Below are 12,936 nucleotides of genomic sequence, written 5' to 3'. Positions count from 1 at the left end.
AAAAAAGTCACCTCGAAGCCGCCGACACTGAATCATCACCGCCGCAACGCTGTCTTAAGCCCGGGGGTCCCTCCTAGTTTGCCTTGCGGTAAATACGCCCCTGCCTGCTCCCCATTCACACCTGAGACCTTGTAACGCCAACGAGTCACATGTCAATATTATTATTAATATTATTATATATATATATATATGGGATGCACAAAAACATTTTTTCAGACGTATTCACAGATACAATCATTGATACATTTTTGTTTAATGTCATGTGACTCCTTCTGCACTTCGGAACAGCCGAACAGCAAGCCGATGTACAGCTGATTTTAGTCGGTGTATGGCTGAAATCAGCCGTACAAGCCTGAAGTGAATAGCCGAACAGCGTTCGGATCACTTCACTTCAGGTCGGTTATTCACTCGGCTGCCTACTGCAGCTTTATGAATAGACCCCATATTTTTAAAGCAAGTAATGTGACATTCATCAATCATTCCCCGGCAGTGAATCATTCACTTTTTTAAAAAATACATTGAAAACATGCACTGCTTTATAAATATGCCCTCAAGAGAGATTGAATGCTGCCATTGCTGACTTCTCCTTTTGAAAATGAAAGATAATAAGTTTGAAAATTAATTATTTACCCGGCTCTCATGCTAACCCTCTTGCCACAGTATATTAAGGGCCTAGTCTTAATTTATAGTTACCATTATGGTGCATTGCTTTATCACATGTGAATTGTGTCACACATTAACATGCTTTGTGTTACGGCAGCCCATTTAAATGAATGAGTTGCCAGAGCACCACAGCAGACAAAAAAAGGACATGCAACATTTTTTCCAACTCCATTGTAGTGCATTACATGCATTGTGGTGTGCTGCAACACATGTGCCTTTGAGGTGCATTGCCTTATTGCCTTGGAGTGCTGTTCAAAATGAATGTCATCGCAACCTGCTAATGCATGTAATGTGTTGACATACGCTGAGGATAAGTGTCAATGGGCCATTTGTCACTAACCTAAAGCAAGACTATTAAGGTTAGTGGGTCAGAATGATTGCCAAGCGAATAGCAATTTTTAGTAGTGGGTCAGCAATAGCAACTCCCATATTTCTCTTATAATATCTTCACTTTGAAACCTTTGTTGTGACTGGTGGTCTGTGGACAGTGTAGTTACCATTGAAGTCTTTTGTTAATAATCAATATAAGGAAAATGTAATTTTACGAATGGCACCGCAATGTGCTAAAGCATGTAACATGTGTTAATATACATTGTGGATAAGTGTAAATGGGCCCTTTGTCACTGACCTATAGCAAGATTATTGAGATTAGTGAGTCACAAAGCTGCCAAGTGACTAGCATTTTTAGTGGGTAGTCAGCAATGGCAAACACCATATTTCTCCTATAATCCATTTATTTTGAAATCTTTGTTCTGGCTGGTGGGCGTAGTCCTGTCTGTAGTGGTGAGTAGTCGCATGTTAATAAACAAGGAAAGGCAGAAGTCATTTTAGGACCAGTTAAAGGCTTTTAACATTTCAGTCTTTTCTGTTAATTGACTGGCTGGTAATTTAATTAAGTAATCAATTGATGAAGGCTAGCACTGATGTACTCAGTGCAAATTGTGTCCAGGAAAGAGAATTCAATGACCTTGTGATTGAAACCAGAGTAATCAGTACAGCACACATCCCGATGTGTAATAAAGGTACATTTTCAATATAGTAATATCCCACATTTCTTGCAGGAAGAACTTTGGGTGGGTTAGCAGATCTCACAATAAGGGTGTATTTTCCTCCTTGTAAACAAGGGCATCATTATGTTCAGTGTAATCAGTTCTCAGCTTATAGCACTAGCTGGGGAATCTGCAGAAGCATAATATTTAGTTTTATGATTTTGTAGCAATAGCCCCTAACACTTTGCTCTGTAAATGATATGATTATTTCCCGATGTTTGCACCCAGTTGAAGAGAAGATGAAGAGATGAGAAGCAGTAAGTCAACACCGAGCAACATTAAAAGGCAAAGTACAGAACTCGACAGCAACTACAAATTTTAGAACTGTCTATACTTTATTTAACATTTCTTCTTTATTTTTCAAAATGTATATTTTTTTGTACCATTCACCCTACATTTAGTAGTGGTGACTGGTTATGCAGCAAAGTTGGCCGAAAACAGGACATTCTATGAAACTTATGAATAATGGTACAGAAATTAGAATTTTCTTACAAAAACCACTAGTAGATTGTATTACTAGATTGTATAATCTCATCATGCATGGTTGGGAATGATAGATTTAATTTATTAAGAACAATGGTTTTGGCTTATTTATCAATGTTAAGTGCACTTGGCACTTTCCTTTAACATATGTGACCCAATCAGACATCATCCTGTACCTTTTAATTAACTATAATCACTGCTTAGAATAAAATAAAAATTATTGAAGAAATGTTTAATGAATTTTAACAAATCGCAAGTAATTATCTCTTGGATCCACGGGATATTACAACTGCTGGCATTATTGTTCAAAGGTTCTAATGCTTATTGTTAACCCTATTCTGCCTTTTAGGTTCATTGCCATCGATGGATAACTGGATATCTCTTTTATTTCCATGGATTAAGACTGGTATGTTGAACATCAAAAAGCATTTGTTACCCAACCTTCTATATTAATCACATTCCCTTTCCCCTGATTGTCCTGCATCTTGTAGGACTGTCTTTGGATTTCAACAAAATGCTGTGTTATGGATATAAGAGAGTTTTGTGTTGAGGACAGATCCAACTGGTCTCCTGGCATTCACTTCCTGTGAGTATCAATGTCATCACTTCCTGTGCATGTAGTCTTTTTTCCTGCATCCCTGTGTGCAGAAAATCTGTGATTACTTGAATTGTAAGCTATATTTATGGATTACAGACACATTAAGCTATGAGCGTGTGGCCTTTAGTTGGAAACATGGCAAACTAGCTGCCATATTCATATTCCTAGAGTCTTGTTCAATCTATGCAGTTGCCATCCATAGTAGAGAATGCTATCTAATTTATTTTACATATGAGTTGCTTTGTGTAATGACAATCTACAAACAGATACTTCTAGATCATTGCAGACTTTGTATACTTTGCATACCTTTTTTTCTCTTTTCTTTCTCAGTCTTCTGACAGTGACCATGTTAACTAAGGGCATTTGTCATAAGTCATAATATGATCAATTGGATTATACTTCATATAAGGTGCAGCAAGCACTGTGTATGCATGGCATGCTTACTGCTTTCTCTTACTCTCCCATCCCCCACAATTCAGCACATGGTCACAGCCTCTGCATTGTAGGCTCTCCTATGTAACATCTGCCTTGAATGAACAGTTTGTGTCATCACGGAAATCCTAAAGTATAACTATGGTCAACACCACTGTTGATGTGGTACTAGTTTCAATACACTATCCCAGCAGAATCCAGTGTGCAGACAGCGTTTCTTCTGTTTGTATGGGCATGATATATTGGAATGAGAATGTGCTCCCAGCAGCAAGCACCTAGCTCATTCCTTTCATGAGCCGTGGAGGAGCAGTACTTCTTTTGTGCGTTCTCACTCAACATAGTCTTTGTATCTGCTGATCCAGCCAGCAGAACCCTTGATGTCCTATTTCCTTTATAGGTTGGCAGCCATGGAGTGCCATGCCCATCCACTTCCATTGGCTTTAGTGAGTGACAGCACACAACTTTAATCCAGGCCAAGATACATGCCCCCTTGCAGTTCATCCAATTACAGTGCTCAGAATATGCAGTATCAGGGAAATGGTATGGAAGTTTTTTTTTGTGCAGTTGCCGATGGCTTGGTCATAACTATTCCATGTGATATTTTAGGTAAACAACAGAACCATTCACAAAATTAACAGGTGGGGGTCAACCTTGACCATTGTTAATTCTGAATGGGAACAATGGTTGGTTTCAGATGGCTGTTAAGTAAATTCATATCACTCAGACCACATGCAAGTAACCCTTTGATTGCTAATAGCAATATACAAACATGAAGAAAAAAAAAGGAAATTAATTTTCGGATGACTATTGTTTGTAAACCAGCCTTTTAAAGGGGCATATTTATAAAACAGTGAAGGTGAAACATTAAAACACATGCACAAGGTAACCGTCCCCTCCGCTCTTCCAAAGACCTCCTGCTTTCCCGCTCCCTCGTCAATGCCTCCCATGCTCGCCTCCAGGACTTCTCTAGAGTCTCTCCCACCCTCTTTAACTCTTTATCCCAACCTGTCCGACTATCTCCCACTCTGCCTGCCTTTAGGTAATCCCTTAAGACTCATCTCTACAGGGAAGCCTATCCCACCTCAACCTAACCGCTCAACCATCACCTTCTCAAACAATTCATCCCCACACAGGTACCTCCTCATGTATCACTTGCCACTCCCTTTTAGATTGTAAGCCCTCACGGGCAGGCCCCTCCTTACCATCTTGTCTTGAATTGTATTGTAATTGTAATGTGTTCCTTATATTGTAAAACGCTGCACAAACTGTTGGCACTATATAAATCCTGTATTATAATAATAATTAGGGATGTCCCGATATCGATGCTAGCATCGGAATTCAGCCCGATACAGGGCATTTTGACAAGTACTTGTACTTGTCAAAATGCCCCGATGCCTAGCCGAAGCTTGCGCTGGTTTTTTGTGTGATACCTTCCGTGTGTCTGGTATCGGCAAGTACATGCAGGGAAGTACTTGTACTTGGTCCTGAAAAAGTGGTATCGGGACATCCCTAATAATAATAATAATAATAATAATAGTTGCAGGAAATTAATATTTGGAAGTTTTAGAAAATGTAACTGCTGCATATTGAAATGACAAGGTGCTAATATTACATTTCAAAATGCCCTGTGTAGCAGATATATAAATATAATTCAATTTCTAAATACATCCAAACAGCCTATCCATTAAATGTTTCTGAGTTACAGAATAAATGAAATATATTCAGCAGGGAACAGTTGTAATCAATGGCTTTCACTCTTTGATAACTATAACATTTATCATCCTTAAAGGAGAACTATGAGGTGAGTGCTTTTCACTCACCTCATAGTTCTAGCCGACCAGTGACAATGAGACTGTCACATGTCGGCTCAGTAGATCGGGAGGTGAGCGAACACATACCGGGTTCGCTCGCCTCTCGATCCTGTCACGGCTCTCGGCCGTGACAGGGGGAGAGGCTGGATTCCCCTCTTCCCGCTCCGATCTGCCAGCGCTGACTGGCGGAAGGGACGGGGGAGGGGGCGGGTACAGCTGGCTCTGCCTCTAGATAGGCAGAGCCAGCTGTCACTCACGCAGCTGGGCGGATCCCTTAATCTACGTCGGGATCCGCTCCGGCTGCGGCGTCTCAGTATACCGTGAGCTACAGCTGAGGGTAACGGGAGGACGCTAGTTTGTGTCCTCCCCTTACCCTAAAGAGAACTATGGGGAAAAATACTGACCCCATAGTTCTCCTTTAATAGATTCAGTTTCTCTATAACTAAATGGACAGAAAATATCCTGTGGCACCAACTGTCTAATACATAAACACTAATAAGCAGAAGTGTTTTTGTCGTTACTGCTAGTAAAGGAATAGGAACATCATCATAATTGCAAATGTGAAGTGTTTGTGTTTGTTAAATAGCTAGTACAATTTAGGAAGGGTACATTTTATTTGAAATTTACAATTTAAATAGAACTATAAGTGTGACTGTGACTCCTGATGCCATTAATAACACCCTGGGTTCTGGGATTACCAAGTTACTTGATATTTCCATTATCAACACTTTCCTTTCTGAAACACAAGGGAGTGCCAGAGAGTAGGTAGATAACTGCTAAAGCATTGCAAGTTGGCCTGTAATTACACATTCAGAGTAAAGCTCACATAAGGTAATTTACCATTGATGTGCAATGCTCTATGCAACATTTCCTGGAATTGATAAATATGTTGTAGATAGTATTTAGTAATTTGGTAATCTGTTTTTTTTTAGTTCTAATCTGGACAGATATAAAAGGCGCTCTAAATCAAACCCGTTTCTGTAGGCAACAACCTTGGCTTTCATCAGTACTTTCTAGGTTCCATTGTGGACAGGTATGCATGTAAGGGATGAAGGCAGCTTGTAAATGCTGCAAGGAACATTATTCAATCTGAAGTAGCCTAGGGCTATATAAATAAATAAAGAAGAAATAAGAAATAAACATAAATTGCAAACAACCAAGAAATGCCAGCGTCAGCAAATTAGAAGCCTATAAAATAAGTAAGCTTTTGGGTGCTTTTTACCGAACCAAAATGACCAGAAATGTTGACAATACCTACAAGTTTGTCCATATACAGCATTAGGAACAAGTAAGAAAAGTACAGAAATTATACTGATCAATCATAAAAGATGTAAGCTACAAAACAATTAAACCACAACCCCAGCTTGGTTGGACAGTACTCCCTAACAGGGCCCCATCCATATTTAAATGTTTAATATTTCTTGTTTACATGCCTTCATTCAGAGGTCATTTAACATGCAGTGTCCTATTCCTCTTTCCTCTGATTCAACCCAGAAGAGCAGCAGCAGGACAAGGTAGACTTTCTGCAGTGGACAGTGCTGGAGAAAAGGTGGGCAATTCAGCAAAGGCTGCTCTTTTACTTTCACAGGTATGGCCGACGCTCCTTCTGCATTCTCAGTGTGACGTCACACGCTGAATGAGCGGTGGCCATATTGGCCGCCGGCGCGTTCTGTGCAGGCAGGTGCGCCGCCATCTTTGAGTGTATCTTGGTATACACCCAGATGGCAGCGGTGCTCACTAATAAACTAAAAATTGTTTTACATGTTAATATAAAGGGTTTAAGTTAAAGATTACAATATATTAGCACATTGAGGTAAACTGGCCTAGAGTGAAAGTTTCCAATATATACAGTATATAAGCATAAAAATGTGCTACAACATTCTTCAGCATTGTGAGAGAGCCATTCATTAAACAGGAGAGATCATTATGGGCTTTAAGAGAGAAACCCAGTTCTCTGGTTTGTAGTCCACTGCTTGGATCTAGGATGACTAACCAAATCACTCCTCCAATCCTGCACTTTGACCAAGGTAGTGAAAGTGAAAAACTGCTCATTTGCTTAAAGATCAACAATAGTCTTTTCTTTCAGTGCAAGTTTGATATAAAGGTCTTTAATAAGTGCTGACACTCTGTTCAGTTTCTTCTCTACCGGATCAATTTTCTTTTCATTGGAAGCAACACAGTATAGAATAAAGGTATAGCAACCTTCCAGACCAAACAGCTGAATTGGGGGCCAAACCAACGGTGACTTATCTGGGCACATCTATGTTGATAGAATGCACTTTCAAGGAGATCTTTCCTGTGGCTGTGAAAAAGATCATGGACATCTTGTCAATTGATTAAAACCTGGAAACTATCCACACAAAATATTATATACTTTGGGAGTTAAAACTTGTTTTTTTAGGTTTTTTTGTCTCTGACCCTATTGGGGAGATGTTTCCTGTCACCCATATAAGAAATAGAGGGGTGTGGGGGTCCCAGCCCAGGGTGGCATGGACCTCAGTAAAAACATTTTCAGAAGTGCTGTGCTTCTTACCACTCCATTAAAAATATATTTTGGTCTGTGTTCCCAAAGAGATTTCTCATCACTCCCTTTCCTGACAGCAATAAAAATCTATCAGAAGATCTTACTGTTCCCTGTGTAAAAAGCTTTGGCTGGAGTTTGGCTCTAAAAATGGGAATGAATAGTCTTTTCAATTTTTGTTTTTAAATATACCTGTAAAGAGATCAGCTTGATGTAAATAATCTTATCAATAATTGATAATCTTAAAAAAAATGTTTCTTAGTTTGCAATTATACATGTAGATAAAGGCAGATATATTTTCATAATAAATATTCATGACCCTCTTCCTGCTGTGCGATGCTACACAATGACTGTGATTACCTTGTCAAAATAGAAGTGTGTGAGATGAACGTTGCTTTGAAAACAATGTCCTTCCTGTGAGCTTGATATCTAATCTTAACAGCGGCTTAGTAGTTAGCCACGGTCACTGTGCTAGCTAATTTACCTGCACCTACTGGTAAAAGTAATGCTCTCACCGAACATAAAGGAGTGCCTACTTTCAAGATGGACATTCCAACAGCACAGATTTGATATTTTGGATGGCATATATAGGTTACCAATGATGTTATGTAAAATTGTGCAGCACATGTCATCCTTTAGCATGTCACTTCCAGACAGATAAGGTTTTACTGTTTCTTGGCTATGAATATCCAAATTTGCTACGGATTTGGTGATATATACCCATATAGTACAAGAGACAATAGAAGCAGTAGTAAGAAAACTGAAAATAATGTACTGATGGATAACTTTGTTATCAGTGGATATCTACTGGTCTTGGAAAACTTTAAAATGAACTTTGTAGGTACCTTAAAGGTATTATCTACAAATCAGATTATTGAGGAGATTATTTTGCTGTGGACCTAATCTGGCAAAAAACTGTCCATGTATTAAGCACAGGCTATTCCTACAGCCAGTGTCCACTTAAATATTGTACGAATGGAACGCTAGATGTAGCGATACCTGTATGACTGATCCTTTTATTGCCTGTACAAATCTAATGTTGACCATATGATATAATCTCGTTGTACAGTGTTGTCACCTTGGCTGCTTGCTTCTGCTTTGGACTACAGTACACCTCTCCATCTCCTCATCTTTATAGCATAGGGTTGTTCTGCAGTTAAAGTTACACTAAATTCAGGAGTTAAATCTTAAAAATGCATTCAACCACCCTAGGTAATATAAAAAATGTAGCTTGTTTGTGTCCATTACTCAGCTGTAGATCTTGAAATCATCTCTGAATTGGTCCTGACACTGTCCTTCCTTCTGGAGGGTGGCTACTTTTGTTCCCCATGTTCCCTGTGTGTGTTATAAAGTAGCCACCGCTCAAAGATCACTCCCGTGATGGACTACAATCTCAATACAAATTGGTAAACTAAACGTATAGAGACCATGGGGAACAAAAGTAGCCACCCTCCAGAAGGAAGGACAATGTCAGCATGGATTCAGAGATGATTTAAAGATCTACAGCTGAGTGATACACAAATAAACTACATTTTTGTTAATAGTTAGGACACTTGAATGCATTTTTAAGTTTTATTTCCTGAGTTGAGTGCACTTTAACAAGTAATCAACATAACACTGCTGGAGTCTTCACTGTAGAAGAGGCAGAGTGCGCAGGGAATTATCAGCTCACTAGATCTCTGGTAAGATCTACAGGTATTTATTTACACCTATGGAACTTACAGGACAAAATACTTTCAGTAGTATATTTACCAGACCAATAGGAAGCATATAAGTGAAGTTCATTGTTTTAGTTTACCCACACTTTAAATTACAGTCTGTGCTCTGAGGGAAATGTTTGCATTTTACCTGTTGCCAGGATCACATGGTGCATCTATAGATTGATCTCTATGCCAGCTAGCAAAATCCAAACAGCTGCCATTTGACACAATAAAGGCATCAAACATGATCAATAACAACAGCAATATAGTTAATATTGCTGATAAAGCGCAGTATTATCCTGTTTTCCAAAAACATTACATTCTTTTTGCAACTTTTGTTTAATTTTTATTTTAGCGAAATGCATTTAAGCTATGTTTCCAGAAAAGAAACACTTATAAACAATTCACTTAGCCCTTTTCAGCTGACTTGGTCCTTGCAGATCCCTCCTTTTACTAAAGTGTGTTGGTGCATAGAGTATTATGGGGAGGGGCAATGGGAGACCAAGACCACTCCTTCCCCATTGATAACACTCACACTCTTAGTGCACCCTTCCATAGACTCCTCCAGTGGTGTTGTCCAACTTGTCATCTGGTAAGTTTGCTTGACTTTCCTTAGTAGTGTAACAGTGCTGTTAGCTTTGTAAACCTACTGATCAGTTTAGCAGCAGTGCATTTCACTCATGTAATATGGAATGACCAATACTTCTATAAAAACATTTTATGCTTTGATTTTTTAGGAGTAAATTATTTCACTGTATTATACAAAAAGTAGCTTGCAAGTTAAAAAGTTGCAATAAACATATCCGGGTAATTAGAATTGTACAAATTCAATAGGATTACATTATTATAACCTACATGAAAGTAGCAAGCATTCATTTTACCTTTATTCTGTGTCCATGCATATCTCGATTTTTCATTTTCTGCATCAGAAATGGTGATTTTCTAAGTCAGTCTCTCATTAACAATGTCCTATGTATTTAACTCCTACAAAAGTTTTATTTGCACTTGAATACTTTTGCTGGTTTTGCTTCTGCTTGTGATTTGCATGTGCTTGTAAATCTTAAAAAGAGCTCCTTTGTTCTGCAAAGCTCTTTCATTGCGTTTCTGCAGGTTTTGAGCTATATTTTAAATTACAAAACAGAGCAGTGCTGAAATCTACAATGATTAGGAAGCTGTTCTAATATTAATGTTTTTTCTCCTTTTGATACCATGTTTCACAGGCAGTGCCTCAATAATTGCCTGTGTTTTTGACTAACCCACGTTTTTATTTTTCCTGCCCTGTCTTTCAGGAATTTTGGAATGCCAAATAGTTTCAGCTTCAACGCTTGTGAAGATTATTGATGCTTGGACACCCTTGAATTAAGAACCATCCGGCAACACTGAGCTAATGAGATGAGGCACTCCAGTGTAATTTCTGTAATTTTTTTGCTGCACTGCCTGGCTACTTTACAAAGCGTGCTGGGCAAAACTAACAAAACGGCCAGCAAGAAAGCAGAGCCTCCAACCTTTGAACGTTCAAGGCAGTTTACAAACAAACACAAACATGTGTGCACTTTGGAGATTGTTGGTGACGCAACTGTAAGTCTTTCATTAAGTTGTAATGAGCCAACCGGCAGCAGCTACAACTGCACGTATGAAGGGGAACCCCAGAGATGCCCTTTGTATGCTACAAAAGCCAAGCAGTACTGGAAACAGATACTGGGGAAAATAAAAAAAATGGAGAATACTTGCGAAGACAAAACCATAAAATCGCGCTTGTGTAGAAAATCTGAAGCTGTGCAGTCCCAGTTGAGGAAAATCGAAAGTGATGTTACTGCAGAACTGGAAAAAAGTCAAATTAAAGGGAAGGGTCGTGTGAAAGAAACTAGTAGGGGGCTGAAAGAAAGTCCACTTAACCCAGAAACCAATGAAAATGCTGGTGCTGAAAAGAAATCTGCTGCCAAAAAGAAGAAGCATGACTCAAAATCCCATCGAAACCCACACCCATCCGCTTTACCATCACTGCCTGACCTCACTACAGCCAGAGAGGTTAATGATGATATTATAGAGCAGAATGAGAATCTGGCAGATACCTACTGTGCAGAGAAGTGGCATTCATTGTGCTCTTTACTTGTTAATTTCTGGAATGGCTAAATCAAAGCTGGACGTGTGGCAGAAATGTGGCACTGCTGAGCTATTTAATTCAAGGCTAAAGCACAGAAATTCCCAACTAATTCCTTTGGACTTCTTAATACCTAACATAACTGACAAATCCCCCAATACATAAAAATACAAGTGTAGACTTGTCTGTATTCACAATAACTATTGCATGCAGACCTGATTTAGCTTATTTTGTACTTTTTATACTGTAACTAGTAGGTCATTGTGCTGTATTGTATTTTCTTTAAAAAATAGCCCTGTGTGATTCATGTCTGCTATAAAGTGATGATAAATAATGAAAATAAAACATTTTGGTATGTAATCATTACCATTACAAGTATTTGGTAGATTTGCATCCCTTATTTTGAAACAGATACATTAATTGTATTCACAATGAATTATTCTGCTAGCTGGTGCATGGACACAAACATATTTATTATAAGTAATAAGTGGACGTGTAAGGTGTCTGTGCAAAGCGCAGCAACCAATGATAGCCAAACAACTAGTATATTTTCCAATTTTAGTTGGTTGCTGCACTTTTCCCATATTAAATAAGTCTTATAAAGTCAAATTATGCAACATAAACTGTGTCCAATGCTTGCATATTTTAACATTGCTCCCCACAAATAGCCTTATATCTGAATGACCATTGGCAGGGGTAGAGACATGAATATAGGATTTAGCAATAGTTAAAAGGGTTAGTCTGCTCAACACAGATATTTCATTCTTTTTTTTTTTATAAAGGCTGGAAAGTTAAACTACCTGATATATCTTTAACAGCTCCTTGAGAGCTATCAAATTTTATCTGTGCTTGATGGATTTTTTTAAAATAATATGCATTATGGAGAATGCAGTAGGAGGATCTATAATGGGGATATTAACATCTCCCAGGTAGAAACAGAACAGAGTTAGGAAGTATGGCAGGGATACCTCACTGTTGCAGTTTCCAAGACATAAAAAGCCAGGGACTCACCCAGCCTATCTGTCTCCACCTGTAACTAAAATAAAACTTTTTGTGTGTAGTGACCCTTTCAGTTGGCCATAGATATAAGACAGAGGTTGGAAGCAGAGGCACAATCCGAACATCCTTAAGCATCTGTGTCAGCCAATTCATCTCTAATGATACTGTCTTTGTCCAGCTTATGGACCAGGGTGTGCTGCAGCCAGGCACGTCTAGTTCTACCTTAATTGAACTCGCTTCATGTACATTAATGCTGTCTCTGTCTGCTTTTCAAACCCAAGACAATATAGTCAGACCTTTAGTAAGGTTGGTTCTCTCCCAAACCATTTTAATCACAAGACATTGTACTGTATTGTAACATGCATTTTCAATATGAATTGCATATCAGACACAAAATAACAATATATTTATGAGATAGAAAGTTTTTCCATTCCCTGCTGACAAAAGTAGTATATAAAAGGTGTAATCCACAGTGATAGATTTTGAATCTGCTCATCTGTCAATAATCAAAATGAGACCAGAATTAAATAGCAAAAAAAATGTCTTGTTTTAGTATTCTGTACCTGTTTAATCCTTGTA

General features: G+C 38.5%; 1 protein-coding gene across 1 annotated transcript; it reads left to right on the top strand.

Annotated features, from left to right (window-relative positions):
* Nucleotides 1-9,764: 9,764 nt before the first annotated feature.
* FGFBP3 (fibroblast growth factor binding protein 3) lies at nucleotides 9,765-11,662 on the top strand. Its single transcript, XM_018571831.1, has 2 exons — nucleotides 9,765-9,849; nucleotides 10,547-11,662. The coding sequence occupies exon 2, from the start codon at nucleotides 10,650-10,652 to the stop codon at nucleotides 11,388-11,390; it is 741 nt and encodes a 246-aa protein (XP_018427333.1). The 5' UTR covers nucleotides 9,765-9,849; nucleotides 10,547-10,649; the 3' UTR covers nucleotides 11,391-11,662.
* The last annotated feature ends 1,274 nt before the right edge of the window (nucleotides 11,663-12,936 follow it).

Source organism: Nanorana parkeri, unplaced genomic scaffold (assembly GCF_000935625.1).
Source record: "Nanorana parkeri isolate BGI_ZX_2015 unplaced genomic scaffold, ASM93562v1 scaffold1850, whole genome shotgun sequence".
Classification (NCBI taxonomy): domain Eukaryota; kingdom Metazoa; phylum Chordata; class Amphibia; order Anura; family Dicroglossidae; genus Nanorana; species Nanorana parkeri.
Note: the sequence above shows the minus strand (reverse complement) of the source record. Positions and strands in the feature narration are given on the sequence as shown.

Coding starts and splice junctions, on each gene's coding strand:
- FGFBP3 (XM_018571831.1), top strand. CDS start 10,650: ATGAGGCACTCCAGTGTAATTTCTGTAATTTTTTTGCTGCACTGCCTG.